This window comes from Perissodus microlepis, chromosome 3 (genome assembly GCF_051167445.1).
Source record: "Perissodus microlepis isolate ML-2025 ecotype Zambia chromosome 3, ASM5116744v1, whole genome shotgun sequence".
Lineage (NCBI taxonomy): Eukaryota > Metazoa > Chordata > Actinopteri > Cichliformes > Cichlidae > Perissodus > Perissodus microlepis.
This window is the reverse complement of record NC_140463.1, coordinates 27,945,195-27,958,047: the sequence shown is the minus strand read 5'-3', so window position 1 is coordinate 27,958,047 and position 12,853 is coordinate 27,945,195. Positions and strand designations below refer to the sequence as shown.

The following is a 12,853-nucleotide window of genomic DNA, read 5'->3' as shown; positions in this document are numbered from 1 at the left end:
AAAATAACGCTGAAAACCGATAAAAACCCTGAAAACCATACATTTCACACCTGAGCCTCTACTCTCGCGGCCCGGTACCAAACGACTCACGGACCGGTACCGGTCCGAGGCCCGGGGGTTGGGGACCGCTGCTCTACAGGTTCCTGCCTCTGGCTGAATGCAGCTGCAGCAATCTGCCACCCACATCATCTCATCAGGAAGCCACTACATAAAGCATTAGCTGAGGCTCCTTCTTTTTTCTGTTTTTTTTTTTTAAAGCATTATTGTTCTAACAATCTGCCCCTGAGAAAATCTACATTCAGGCTTGAATTTATTTGCTACCTCCCGTTTGAACCCCAGATTTTAAGTAGTCTAAGACATAACAATGATAAATTGTTCCATTTTTTTCTTTGAATTTGTTTTTAAATTAAACCATTGATGACATTCTGGTGATCTTAAAACACTACGACAAATCCTTTTCCCAAACATTATTATCTGAGCAGTTACAATTTAGTTTCAGAAGCAGGTATCATATATAATGTCAGCTCTGCATACTGTCCACAGTAAAACAGGAAGTGTCAACAGTTAAAAATAGGATATGTCATCAGTGTCCTCATGTAGGGCTAAAAGAGAAGTAGCAGTGAAGGGCTGAACACATAAAACGAGGTTGCAGAAAGCCTCTACTCCCATAATCAGGTGAAACATTACAATTTTCTCACATTCTCTGTTTCTCACTTCTGTTTCAGTGTTTCTGTTGTCAGTAGCAGTGACAGACTTTCAGGCTCAGTGTGAGGATGGGGCTCACTGTGCTCAGCGTGCTGTCCTTATTCTGTGAGTATAAGTAACTTCCTTTATTTGACCGATAAAGACTGAACTATATTGAGTGCTAAATGTTTGTCCAACTATTGATACTACTGGTAAAATTCTATTCATTAAAAAGGCTTTTATTTGCGACATGTGACCACTGATGATTGAATGATATGTTACAGTGCTGAATATTACCCTCTGCTGTGGAGACGCTCAAGGTAAGTGAACAGCTTTCTTCCTTTTTAATTTTTCTATGGATTGATGTCTGAATAACATTCTTGTTTTTTCTTCATTTTTGCAAATTATATTAAAAATACATTAATAATTGCTTGTAAAGTGAGAAATCTTCCTCTGCATTAAGACAAAATCTGGTCTGAACTTTTTCTGTGTGTTTATGTTCACGTTGGATTTTAGATGCTGAGCTGATCCTTAAACCAAACGTGTCCCATTTATTTGCTGGAGAGTCTGTAACCTTCATCTGTGACATGAGAGAGGGAAATGCCACTGACTGGCTTTACAAATTCAACTGGAATGCTCAAGAAATGGTCCAATTCAGTAAAAGTAGCTCCTACTCACTTTACCTGACAGCAGAGCTGAGTGGGAATTATCAATGTATTGGTCGTCACAATGGCTCAACAGATTTTAGAAAACAGAGTAATAACCTGACTCTGTCCATATCAGGTAAGCTATAAATCATATTTATTAGACTTTCATTCTCCAGTAGCACAGCTGTGTTAAATCCAGCATCAGAGTTTCAGTTTATGTTATTCCAAAGTTTCTGTTTAGTATTTTTCTTTTATTCTTGTTGATGTAATGATCTCTGCACAGCAGGGAGTGGACAGTGACATTAAGCAGACATTTCCTGCTAGGTTACAAACTCAGAGTCGACCTGTTAAGGCTGAAAATGTAGCAGGAAGTAAATATGTCAAGTATGATGTAACTTTTAGCTGAGCGTTGTGAAAACTTGTGGATGTGACAGCAAATGAGGAAGTAATATCAAGTTTAGTGCAATAACATATAGCTAAGGTACATTATGTATACTATGATCTATGAGAGAAGTGAGAAAAATTGGTCATGTGAGATGCTGACTTCATGAATTACTTCACAGCCTTTTACTCTAAAAATTATGAGAAAATAGTTAAAATTGAGTTTTTCCCAGAATATTGTATTAATAACAAAAACAATGTATTCTAAATCAAACAGCACTCAGACCCACGGCGACTATAACAGCAGACAGGACAACTATTCCAGTGGGGGGCTCGGTGACACTGACCTGCTCTGTTCAGGGCTCTGCTGGCTGGACATATGATTGGTTCAGGCAAGTACCAGATTCTTATAAAGTAGTAATTGATACGAATACTTTGCAGAACTTCATTAGTGTCTCAGACGAAGGCATCTATCGGTGCAGAGGAAGAAGAGGAAACCCAGTTTTCTTCACAAACCTCAGCAAAGTGTATCACATTCAGAAAACATGTGAGTTTGATAACGTCTCTAAAGGAATAAAATTGTGCATTTTCAAAATTGCCATTGTTTTATCTGTGAATTGATGGGATATTTTCGGTATGAAAAGTGTCCAACAGGGCCTTTGTGACTCTGCAACAGAACTGGATTCAGATATTCAGCGGTGATATGATCACCATCAAATGTGAGATCCAAGGAGGAGAAAACACTGAGTGGCAGTATGAATGGAGAACAACAAGCTCAAAAACACCTCCCACACACAGTGAATACAACATCAGCAGTGCTTCATTTTCCTACAACGGGCAATATTGGTGTAAGGGTAGAAGAGACTTGTTCTTCTCAACAGCTTGGAGTGATGCTTTTACACTAAAAGTCTGTAAGTAAAATCACCTTTGAGTTTTTTTATCTACTCTTATTCATCTGACCAGCTATAGAAAAACGTCTTTATTTTACTCTAACAAACAGCAAACAAACCCAGACCCACAATTACTGCTGAGAGAAGAACTATACCAGCTGGAGGCAATGCAACACTCAGCTGCTCTGTGGGGAGCTACAATGAGTGGAAATACTTCTGGTTCAGACGTGCCTCAGTCTTTTCAGAAATTCAGGTGATTAGAAACAAAGAACCAGATCAAATGATCACTGTCACACAGGGAGGTATCTACTACTGCAAGGGAGGGAGAGGAAACCCAGTTTTCTTCACAGAGGACAGTGATCCAATCACTATTGAAAAAAGAGGTGAGTTTAAGCGTTTTCATTTGGATTAACATGGGATGCAGAAATATTTAAAACTGGACCAATTACATTTTTGTTTTTGTAAACAATTTCCAACAAAGCAGTTGTGTCCCTGGAGCCCAGCTGGCCTCTGATATTCAGTGGCGAGAAGATCACTGTTAGATGTCAGATTTCTTTAGGTGGAAGCACTGAGTGGGAGTATGAGTGGAGCAAACCCGACTCAAGCACAGTTATGGCAAATAATGCATACTTAAATCTTAATGCATCTGTGATCAGCAGTGGAAGCTACAGGTGTATGGGTAAAAACAAACAGGAGCTGTATTCTGTGACAGAGTGGAGTGATGTCATCACACTGACAGTCTCTGGTAAGAAAGTTTCATTTTATTATGCCTATATAAGGCACAAGCGTAACATTATATAATAACTACATAGTGTAAGGCATTAATGATCTATTGGTTCATCGTTGATTATTTATAAAACCTTATGGCATAATAAACATTACAACTAATAATGATGAAATCATTATTCTTCATTAACGGGTCATAGCATGTTTAATGAGCATTTTTGTTGTTTATAAAGTCACTGAGTAAGTGAGGTTAAATCTTTCAACAAGATGAAGACATTAGACTCATGAATATTAAAACCACCAACAATTTAAAGTGATCATAATTCAGGGTTATTTCACCCACAAACTCTGCAAATTCTATTTAAAAATCTTAATGGTAGATCAGAGTGCACAACACAGTATAAATGTCGACATTGGAAACTGGATTTGAAAACAGTTGCTAACCCCCACCTCTGCCAGTAGTGCAAAGGGAGCTGAAAACAGACAAGAGAAGGTAGTTGTAAGAATAGGCTGGACTCACCAGCACTAAGACAAGCATCTGTGGGAAACATAAAATCCTGTGAGGTGAAGAATTCATTTAACAGAAAAGCCTTGTTTATTAATGATCTACCATTAATAAAAGTCAAATGAAATATCCTCTCCTCATGATGTAGTGGGGTGGTTTAGTGGGCGAAGATTCCCATAATCTTTGTTTGCCTTGGAAGAAGAGTCTCCACTGACAAGTTCAGTAGAGCCGGATAGACAGGTTAGATCCATCGAAGCTCCAGTTATAACAGAGAAGATGGAGAAGACTGAAGGAATACTTTGAAGAACTCGTGAATGTAGAAAATGACAGAGAGGATGGAAGGGGAAAAGTTAGGAAGTGCAGAGGATTAGTAGGGAGGAAGTGAGTGCAGCTGATAAGCAGATGAAGAGTACAAAGGCAGCTGGTCCTGATGTCACATCAGTGGAGATGTCCAGAAGAGAGGGCAGTGGGCCTTTTAGTCACATTGTTTAACACAAGCCTGAGGAATGGAGAACTGTATTGGTGCAGATTTTCAAGATCAAGTGTGAAATGTAGAGCTGTAGTAACAGTGATGAAACTGATGAGCCATAACATGAAAATATGGAAACAGTTGTTGAAGCTAAGTTGAGAAGGGCGGTGATAATTAGTGAGCAAGCAGGATGGAGTCATGGCTAGAAGAGCATTGCAGATGTGATATTTGCTTTGAGAGTGTCGATGAAAAGGGTAGAGAACGTCAGAATTGAATGCAATTCAATTTAATATAAATTTGAACAATACTGGGAGATCAAAGTAATATAGTTATACAATTAAAAAGGACTTTGGGGAATTATCTGCAATATGTACCTCTTAAAACGTGCAATGTCTTGGGGCACTCTCATATTTATTTCCTGTGAAGTGAGAGTGAACACAATGAGATGTGAAGATATATATATATATATGTATATATATATATATATAATTTTTTTTTTTTTTGGGTTGGTTATTCACCTGCTGTTAAGTCAATATGTCTGTGAAGGTTCTCAGTCATCCAGGTCATCGTAGTCTGAGGAGCTTGGAAAGAAAAGCGACTGGACTTCTTTAAGTTCCTTGAAGACGTTTCACCTCTCATCCGAGAAGCTTCTTCAGTTCTAAGGTCAGAACTTAGTAACCTTGGGGGGTAACTCCCACTGGGTTTAAATCTGGGACTCTCCGCCATTTAACCTTAGAACTGAAGAAGCTTCTCGGATGAGAGGTGAAACGTCTTCAAGGAACTTAAAGAAGTCCAGTCGCTTTTCTTTCCAAGCTCCTTTGACCACCTGCTGTTAAATTAGTTTCTTCTACCAAAATAAATAATAACAAAATTAGACATTGATATTTGAATATTCCTTATTAAGAACTGAATATTCAATGTGCGGTCCTAATTTTTTCATAACATTGCATTTATTACCAACAGATGACTGCAAAAATAAACTGAGTTTGATAAAAGCATATAACTGCAAATGTTAATATTTCATATATGTGATGCAAACATACATACTTGGTACAGGCTTAGTGCTACTGAATAAGGCTACGTTCACACTGCAGGCGAAAGCGCATCAAATCCGACTTTTTTGAGCCTATGCGACCCATATCCGATCATGGTATGACAGTGTGAACAGCACAAATCCGATATTTTCAAATCCGACCTGGGTTTCTTGCGTATGTGGTACTGAATCCGATACATATCTGATGTTTTAGAAAGCGACGGCTGTTTGAACGGTCATGTCGCATTAAATCCGTCTTTTACGTCACTGACACAAGACAGACGCCAATTATCAGCGCCCGAGACGACACCGTGAACGCTTCCTGGCCATCCCGTGTAGATGTCAGTGAAACTGTTGGGAAGACAACGTTGGAGAAACGTGAACATTTTATTTGTACTGTATAATCTGCAGATTCTGACAGAAATCTGCAACTATCCTTTGAAGCACCGCTCCTCTCTAAAACAGCAATAAGGATCATTATTTGGCCATATGTAAATAACAAAAATTATTTTATAACTTAAAGCAAAATTGGGAAACATAAAGTCTGAAACAAGTCTTTATATTAAAGCCATCAGTCAAACAATATTGTTTGGTCTGGGTCTAAACAGAGCGCGTTGTGTGTGACGTCTTCTTTTGCGCATGCGGGCCGCATTGAGGGTTCACACTAGAGCGCGTTTGCTGTCACATTTTATTTGTAGTGTGAACAAGCAGACAAAAAAATCGGATTTGATCAAAAAATCTGAATTGAGCATTAAGACCTGCAATATGAACGTAACCTAAGATATACTATGTATCGTTTAAGAATTGCTTGTAAAATTGTAATTGTCTCTAAAGCAAAGGGGCAGTAATTGTTTCACTGTAATTTTATTATACTTTTTTTTCTAAATTAAACAGGAAACAGACCAAAGGCCAGCATCAGTGCTGACAGTAGAGTCTTTCTAGAAGGTGATACAGTCACCCTGACCTGCTCTGTGACACCATCTACAGCTGGTTGGAGTTACTACTGGTACAGAGGCAAGAAAACCTCAGAACCACTGACGATGGCAGAAGTTGTTCTCCCCTCTGATGGACAAATCGGTGTATCACAGGAAGGAGACTATTGGTGCAGAGGAGGACGAGGCAACCCAGTTTACTACACGGACTACAGTGATGTGATCAGTATTAAAAAAACTGGTGAGTCATGGTGAATGTTTCATTTATTTAATTAATGGAAGATGTTAAAAAGTAATTTAATTAGTTATTTATTTTTATTTATAAATTTTTTTTTATCTGTTTAACAGTTAGAAACAGGCCTGCTGTGACTCTGCATCCAAACTGGCCTGAGGTATACAGCGGAGAGACAATCACTTTGAAATGTGAGATCCCAGGAGAAGACACTGAGTGGGATTATGAGTGGGCAACAAGCAGCTCACATCAACCTCCAAACCAAAATGAATACAAGATTAACTCTGTTTCTGAATCACACCATGGGCACTACTGGTGTAAGGGCAGAATGAGAAGTGCACAACAGAATTCAACAATGTGGAGTGCATCCTTTGAACTAAAGATAGTTTATGGTGAGTGAATTGTAAATGTAATGTGAATTGTATGCTTGCATTTATTAACAGACGATCTGCCCTTAAGGTTCTTGTTCTTGATCTCACTCTGAAAATATAATTTCCCAACAGAACGTCATCCTGTCCTCACTGTGTCTCCATCATGGCTGAGTCCTGGAGCCTCAGTAACTCTGAACTGTGAGGTTGAACATCCGTCTGCAGGATGGAGCTTCTACTGGTATAAAGCTGTTCCTGATCTATCAGAGAAATCCTCCAGTTATGAGCTGCTACCTGATGGCAGTGGGACTGCACAGGACTCCTACATCATTCATGGACAGACACACACAGCAGGATATGTGTGCAGAGCTGGAAGAGGAGACCCAGAGTATCACACTGATCACAGTCAACCAAAGTTTGTCTGGTCTGCAGGTCAGTATTTTTGCTCCTAATTTAAAAAGGAAAAAAATAAGTGTTACTATTGCATTCACAGTCTTCAATCTATTAATCTATCAAGAAAAAAATGACAGTTCTTGTTTTTCCTCTAGATGTAAATTCAGCAGCCTCTCTCACAGTCAGTCCTAACAGTGTGCAGCACTTCATTTATGATTCAGTATCTCTGAATTGTTCTGGAAACTCTTCTCAGTGGAGAGTGATGACATTTACTCAGCACGGATACCTGAGAGAACTCCTGGAATGTGGAAACTGGGGGATAATGACTGAATCCACATGCAACATAGATCGTCTCCTGTATCAAGATGCTGTGTACTGGTGTGAGTCTGAATCAGGACAGTTCAGCAATGGAATCAACATCACTGCACCTTGTAGGTCTTTACATCCCTAATTCTAAAGAGTTCGGATGCTGTGTAAAATATAAATTAAGAAAGAAAACAGTGTCTATGTTTAAGCTTTTAAAATGAGAAAGTGTATAAAAAATAGTCTTTTAAATGTGGTGGCAGCAACATGTCACCAAAAAAGGGAGAGGGCCACATTTACCACTGTGTAGCATCTCCACTTCTTTTAACAACAGTCTATAAACATCTGGGGACTGTAGAAACCAGCTGCTGGACCTTTGGGAGAGCAATATTATCCCATAGTTTTCTGATAGAGGCTTATATCTGCTCAACAATCCTGGGTCTTCTTTGTCATGTTTTTCATTTTGTGATACACAAATTGTTTTCAAATGGTGAAAGACTGGGACTCCAGGCAGCCCAATTCAGCTTCTGTACTCTTCAAATAGCTAAGGACTTTCATGAAAGAAGTCATCTTGATGAGAGCATATTTTGCTCTAAAATCTCTATATACTTTTCAACATTAATGGTGCCTTTTCAGATGAGCCAAGCAACTTATATTCCATAGTCACTAAAGCACCTTAAACCATCAGAGATCCAAACTTTAGAACTGAGCCCTAATAACAGCGTGGATGGTCCTTATTTTCTTTAGTCCAGTGGATGTGGCATTTATATATTTTAAAAAGAATTTCAAATTTGTATTAATCTGAACAAGAAAACAATTTTCTGTGTTATCTTGGTTTCATTCAAATGAGTTTTGGCCAAAACAAGACACTGAATGATGTTCCCACGTGGCCTCTTCTTTGAATGTTAGACCTGTAGCCTGTATTTCTGAATGGCATAGTAACCTTGAAACACTGACTAATCTGCAACAAAAAAATCTATCCTTGCTGCAAGTCATCTTATTACAATGTGTATACAGCAGAATAGAACATTATTTATACAATGTTTGACATGTTTCATTATATGGTTCAATATCTACATTTTTGAAATATATTTTCCACATAATTATGACGATACCAAGAGTTTAGTTTTCCATTAAGTGGCACCAACAGGATTTAAATTCACAGTACAGCCATTGCACACATTGTGCTCATTTCTGAGTTATTTATTTATTTGCAAATAAATCCAACACTGCAGAGGATGAAGCAGAAATGTGAGCCCATGATTATAGGTGTGGTAATAGCTTTGTGTCATAACAGTATTCATAATGATGAGACGATGTACCCAAAAATGCATCTGAAATCCAGCTATAGCTTAAATGATCATGCTGTGGTTAAAAGTGTGAGGAAAAATAATACTAATAAAACATAACAAAGAACAGGATTAGAGCTGTTGGTGCCACTGTCTTCATTTACCAAACAAGGATGGAAACAGTAGACTGTATGTTGGCAAGTTCTCTCATATTCTAATGGCTTTTACAGATACTGATGTGATCCTGGTGAGCCCTGTCCATCCAGTCAATGAAGGGGACTCTGTTGCTCTTGGCTGCAAGTTGAGGAGAGGAAACTTCAATTCCACTGTTGCATTCTACAAAAATGGGAAACTAATTCAAAATGATGACCGAGAAAAGCTAAATACCCATGCAGTGTCAAAGTCTGATGAAGGTTTCTACAAGTGTGACTATTCAGGGCATGAGTCACCAGAAAGTTGGATGTCAGTAAAAGGTAAGTATGAACGATACAGTTGTAGACAGAGAAGAAATACCCTGTTGTCTCTGTTTCAAAAGATTTAAACAAAAGGCTCATGAAATAAAACCAGCCGGCCAGTAGTGACAGTCTACAAAATCTAAGTGTGAAAATGAAGAAGATTAAAAGGTTAAAAGAAGGTTAAAATGGTCCTGCCCACGTAAAGTATGCAAACCCTTATTTTGAACTAAAACTGTATTTTATAGTTTGTATGTTTAGCCATTTTTATAGTGTTGATTGTTTAACATCCCAGTCGTTACTATGTAACCATTCACAATATTTTCCATCTCCACAGTTTTAAGAGATCAAAGGAGCTTGCAAAGAAAAGCGTCTGGACTTCTTTAAGTTACTTGAAGACGTTTCACCTCTCATCCGAGAAGCTTCTTCAGTTCTAAGGTCAAATGGTGGAGAGTCCCAGATATAAACCTAGTGGGAGTATCCCCCCACAGAGGGACAACGCCCACTCACATCCTGGGCCATCTGACCTCAGGAATTCGCATGATAAGGTGGGGCCAGGTTTCACAATGAACACACCCGAAACTCTGGCTGATTGGGACCCACACCCAGTTTCACACCTTGGCTCAGGCGATTAGAGGATCATCAGGGGGTCCTTTTGTCCCTCTGTGGGGGGATACTCCCACTAGGTTTAAATCTGGGACTCTCCACCATTTGACCTTAGAACTGAAGAAGCTTCTCGGATGAGAGGTGAAACGTCTTCAAGTAACTTAAAGAAGTCCAGACGCTTTTCTTTGCAAGCTCCTTTGACTACGATGACCTGGATGACTGAGAACCTTCACAGACAGTTTTAAGAGATGACTTTCTGATTTAACAAAACATTTACAGACATCTTCAGACAACCCAGAAAATGCCTGTCAGGTTCAAAGTGTCCTTTGCCCATGATGTATCCCATTGATTGGGTTATATCATTATAGATGAGGCTAATTTTTATTCTTTATCATTACAGGATCCAGATCTTCACTTTCTGTCTCTCTAATCACGGGGCTGGTTTGTGGTGTCTCAGTGATTCTTCTGCTGTCCCTGCTGCTCTGTTGTTGGCACAAAAAATCAAAGGGTGATTTATTTATTTATTTTTTTATTTCATATATTAACTGCCAGACACTGCCATGGTATGGACAATTATTATGTTTATTTGTAATTCTCATCCATTTAATATGATTATTACTGTCTTCTCCATAGGTACACTTTGTATCAGGTTGGTAAAACACTTTCTTTTCTTGTCTCCAGTGAACAAACACTATGTAACACATTCATTGTAACTTGAGCCTGTTTAAAACCTCAGACCAGCCCAGTCTCAGGAAACCAGTCAGGCTGCTGCTACAGTTCAAACTATGAGCCCGGATGAAAATCAGCAGCAAATATATTCCTCTCTTCTTCACGGTCAGCCACACACCTGTTACAAAATAAGAGCATTTACAGCTGAACCTTTCTATACTCATGTTTATATTCACAGTTATAATATAGCTGCAAGTTTACTGCACACAGAGTGATTATTTTGTCATTGTCTTGATTCTCACTGACCCAAAGGGGACATGAACGTCTATGAGTCATGTAGACCTTCTGAAAACACTGGTACAGTATAAGATATGTCTTTCTTTTTTCTTTTTTCTTAAAGATTAGATTGAAATCGTATTTCTACTGAGAAATAAAAATCTAAAATAGTACAATTGTCCTCATTTTAGGTGGACGGACAGATGACTACAGAAATATCTCTCTTCAGCTCAGAAGTGTCGAACAGAGGAGTGAGTACAAAAAATATGAAAATACAAAACAGATTTTGAATTATAAATGTAAATACATCATGCAGCCAAAAGCATGTGCACTTCTGAAATCATACCTGTAAATATATGTAACATTTAAGTTTCAGTGAATAAAATATCATTTGTATACTGTACCATTTAAATTTTAAAGGCCCTTCAGAGTCATGATACCCACATATATTTTCCGTGTTAATATACAGGAAAGCGTGATGATCCAGAGGAAACCACTGACTACCATAATGTAGATCCAAACTCAGCTACAGGTACAAATATTAAATGTACCAAATATTTAGTTTCAGGGATGAAATATGTATCACATATTTGTGTTGGGCTACATGTGTGTTAACTTCAAGGGAGCTTAGATGTCTTAATAGAGAGCATCCTGACCAACTGTATAACAGTCTGGCACGGGAACTGCTCTGCCTCGGACCGGAAGGCGTTGCAGAGGGTCGTGAAAACTGCCCAGCGCATCGCTGGAGCACCACGTCCTGCCATAAAGGACATCTACAGGAAGCGGTGTCTGAAAAGGGCTGGGAAAATCATCAGAGACCCCAGTCACCCATCACATGGACTCTTCACCCTCCTGCCCTCTGGGAGGCGCTACAGGAGCCTCCGGACTAAGACCACCAGGTACCGGAACAGCTTCTTCCCCACAGCTGTCAGACTCCTGAACTCTGCCTCCTGACATCTGACCCACGTTAACACATGGACTGAACATACACACACCCACAATGGACAACTGTACCCTCAAACACACAATAATAACATGGACTGAACCACCACTCACAACCACTAGCACTTTATATAGATACTGTAGAAATTATCCACATATCTAATTTATCTTAACTGCACTACTGTATAGCTCTGTAAATAATCATTCTGTACATACGATAATTTTTAACCCTACAACTGTTTACAACTTGCATAGTTCCCATTTCTGTATAACTGTATATCTCAGATTTCTGTAAAGTTATTTATTTCATATTCTGTATAGTTTTTCATATTTATATCCTGTTCATATCCTGTACATAGCTTGTACTCACTACAGCCTGTACATACCTATAGTTATAGAATATTCACAACATACTTCATACCGTGTACATTATAACATACCATAATAGACCCATTTCTGTAATATACTTACATATCTATATTATTGCTAATATATATTGTAATATATCTATATCACTAAAGCACTTCTGGATGGATGCAAACTGCATTTCGTTGCCCTGTACCTGTGCATGTGCAATGACAATAAAGTTGAATTCTAATTCTAATTCTAATTCTAATTCTAATAATAAGAAGAAACTCATTTGTAGCCCTTTTAAAAACACGTCTTCGGTACCATTAAACCTGTTCTTTAGTTAGTTTTACTTTATTCTGTTTTAAATTCATTTTATGTATTTACTTTTGAAGGTCCCTAAAGGGAGGCACGGCATCAATAAAACAAGAGAAGGTCAACAGCAACATGAAAAAACAAACAAAAACATAAAAAAGCATTAATTCTTAAACTTTTAAACATCAACATTTTCACAGCTGCTGGATATTAAAGTCGAGTCACACCGTGATCCTGTGGGCAAGAGTTGTTAAAGCTAAGTTGAGAAGAGAGGTGACAGTCAGTGATATGGCAGCATATGGCTTCATGCTGAGAAAGAAGTATAAGGAAGGTCAGAGGGAGCTTCACTGTGTCTTTGTGGATCTAGAGAAAGGATATGGTGCCAAGCGTGTG

At 38.5% G+C, this 12,853-nt stretch overlaps 1 protein-coding gene across 2 annotated transcripts; it reads left to right on the top strand.

The window, feature by feature from the left end:
• The first annotated feature begins 621 nt into the window (after positions 1 to 621).
• Positions 622 to 12,359, top strand: LOC146390961 (Fc receptor-like protein 5). Of its 2 annotated transcripts, XM_084923846.1 has the most exons (19): positions 622 to 810; positions 969 to 1,004; positions 1,201 to 1,467; positions 1,990 to 2,259; positions 2,357 to 2,623; positions 2,713 to 2,985; positions 3,087 to 3,347; positions 6,230 to 6,508; positions 6,616 to 6,891; positions 7,003 to 7,299; positions 7,416 to 7,691; positions 9,083 to 9,325; positions 10,311 to 10,418; positions 10,544 to 10,559; positions 10,647 to 10,744; positions 10,892 to 10,936; positions 11,047 to 11,106; positions 11,325 to 11,387; positions 11,478 to 12,359. In XM_084923846.1, the coding sequence occupies exons 1-19, from the start codon at positions 774 to 776 to the stop codon at positions 11,807 to 11,809; spliced, it is 3,504 nt and encodes a 1,167-aa protein (XP_084779972.1). In that variant the 5' UTR covers positions 622 to 773; the 3' UTR covers positions 11,810 to 12,359. The 2 variants fall into 2 exon arrangements, with proteins under 2 accessions (XP_084779972.1, XP_084779973.1); XM_084923847.1 differs by lacking the exons at positions 10,544 to 10,559; positions 10,892 to 10,936; positions 11,047 to 11,106; positions 11,325 to 11,387; positions 11,478 to 12,359 and having other exon boundaries at positions 10,592 to 10,738.
• Positions 12,360 to 12,853: the final 494 nt, after the last annotated feature.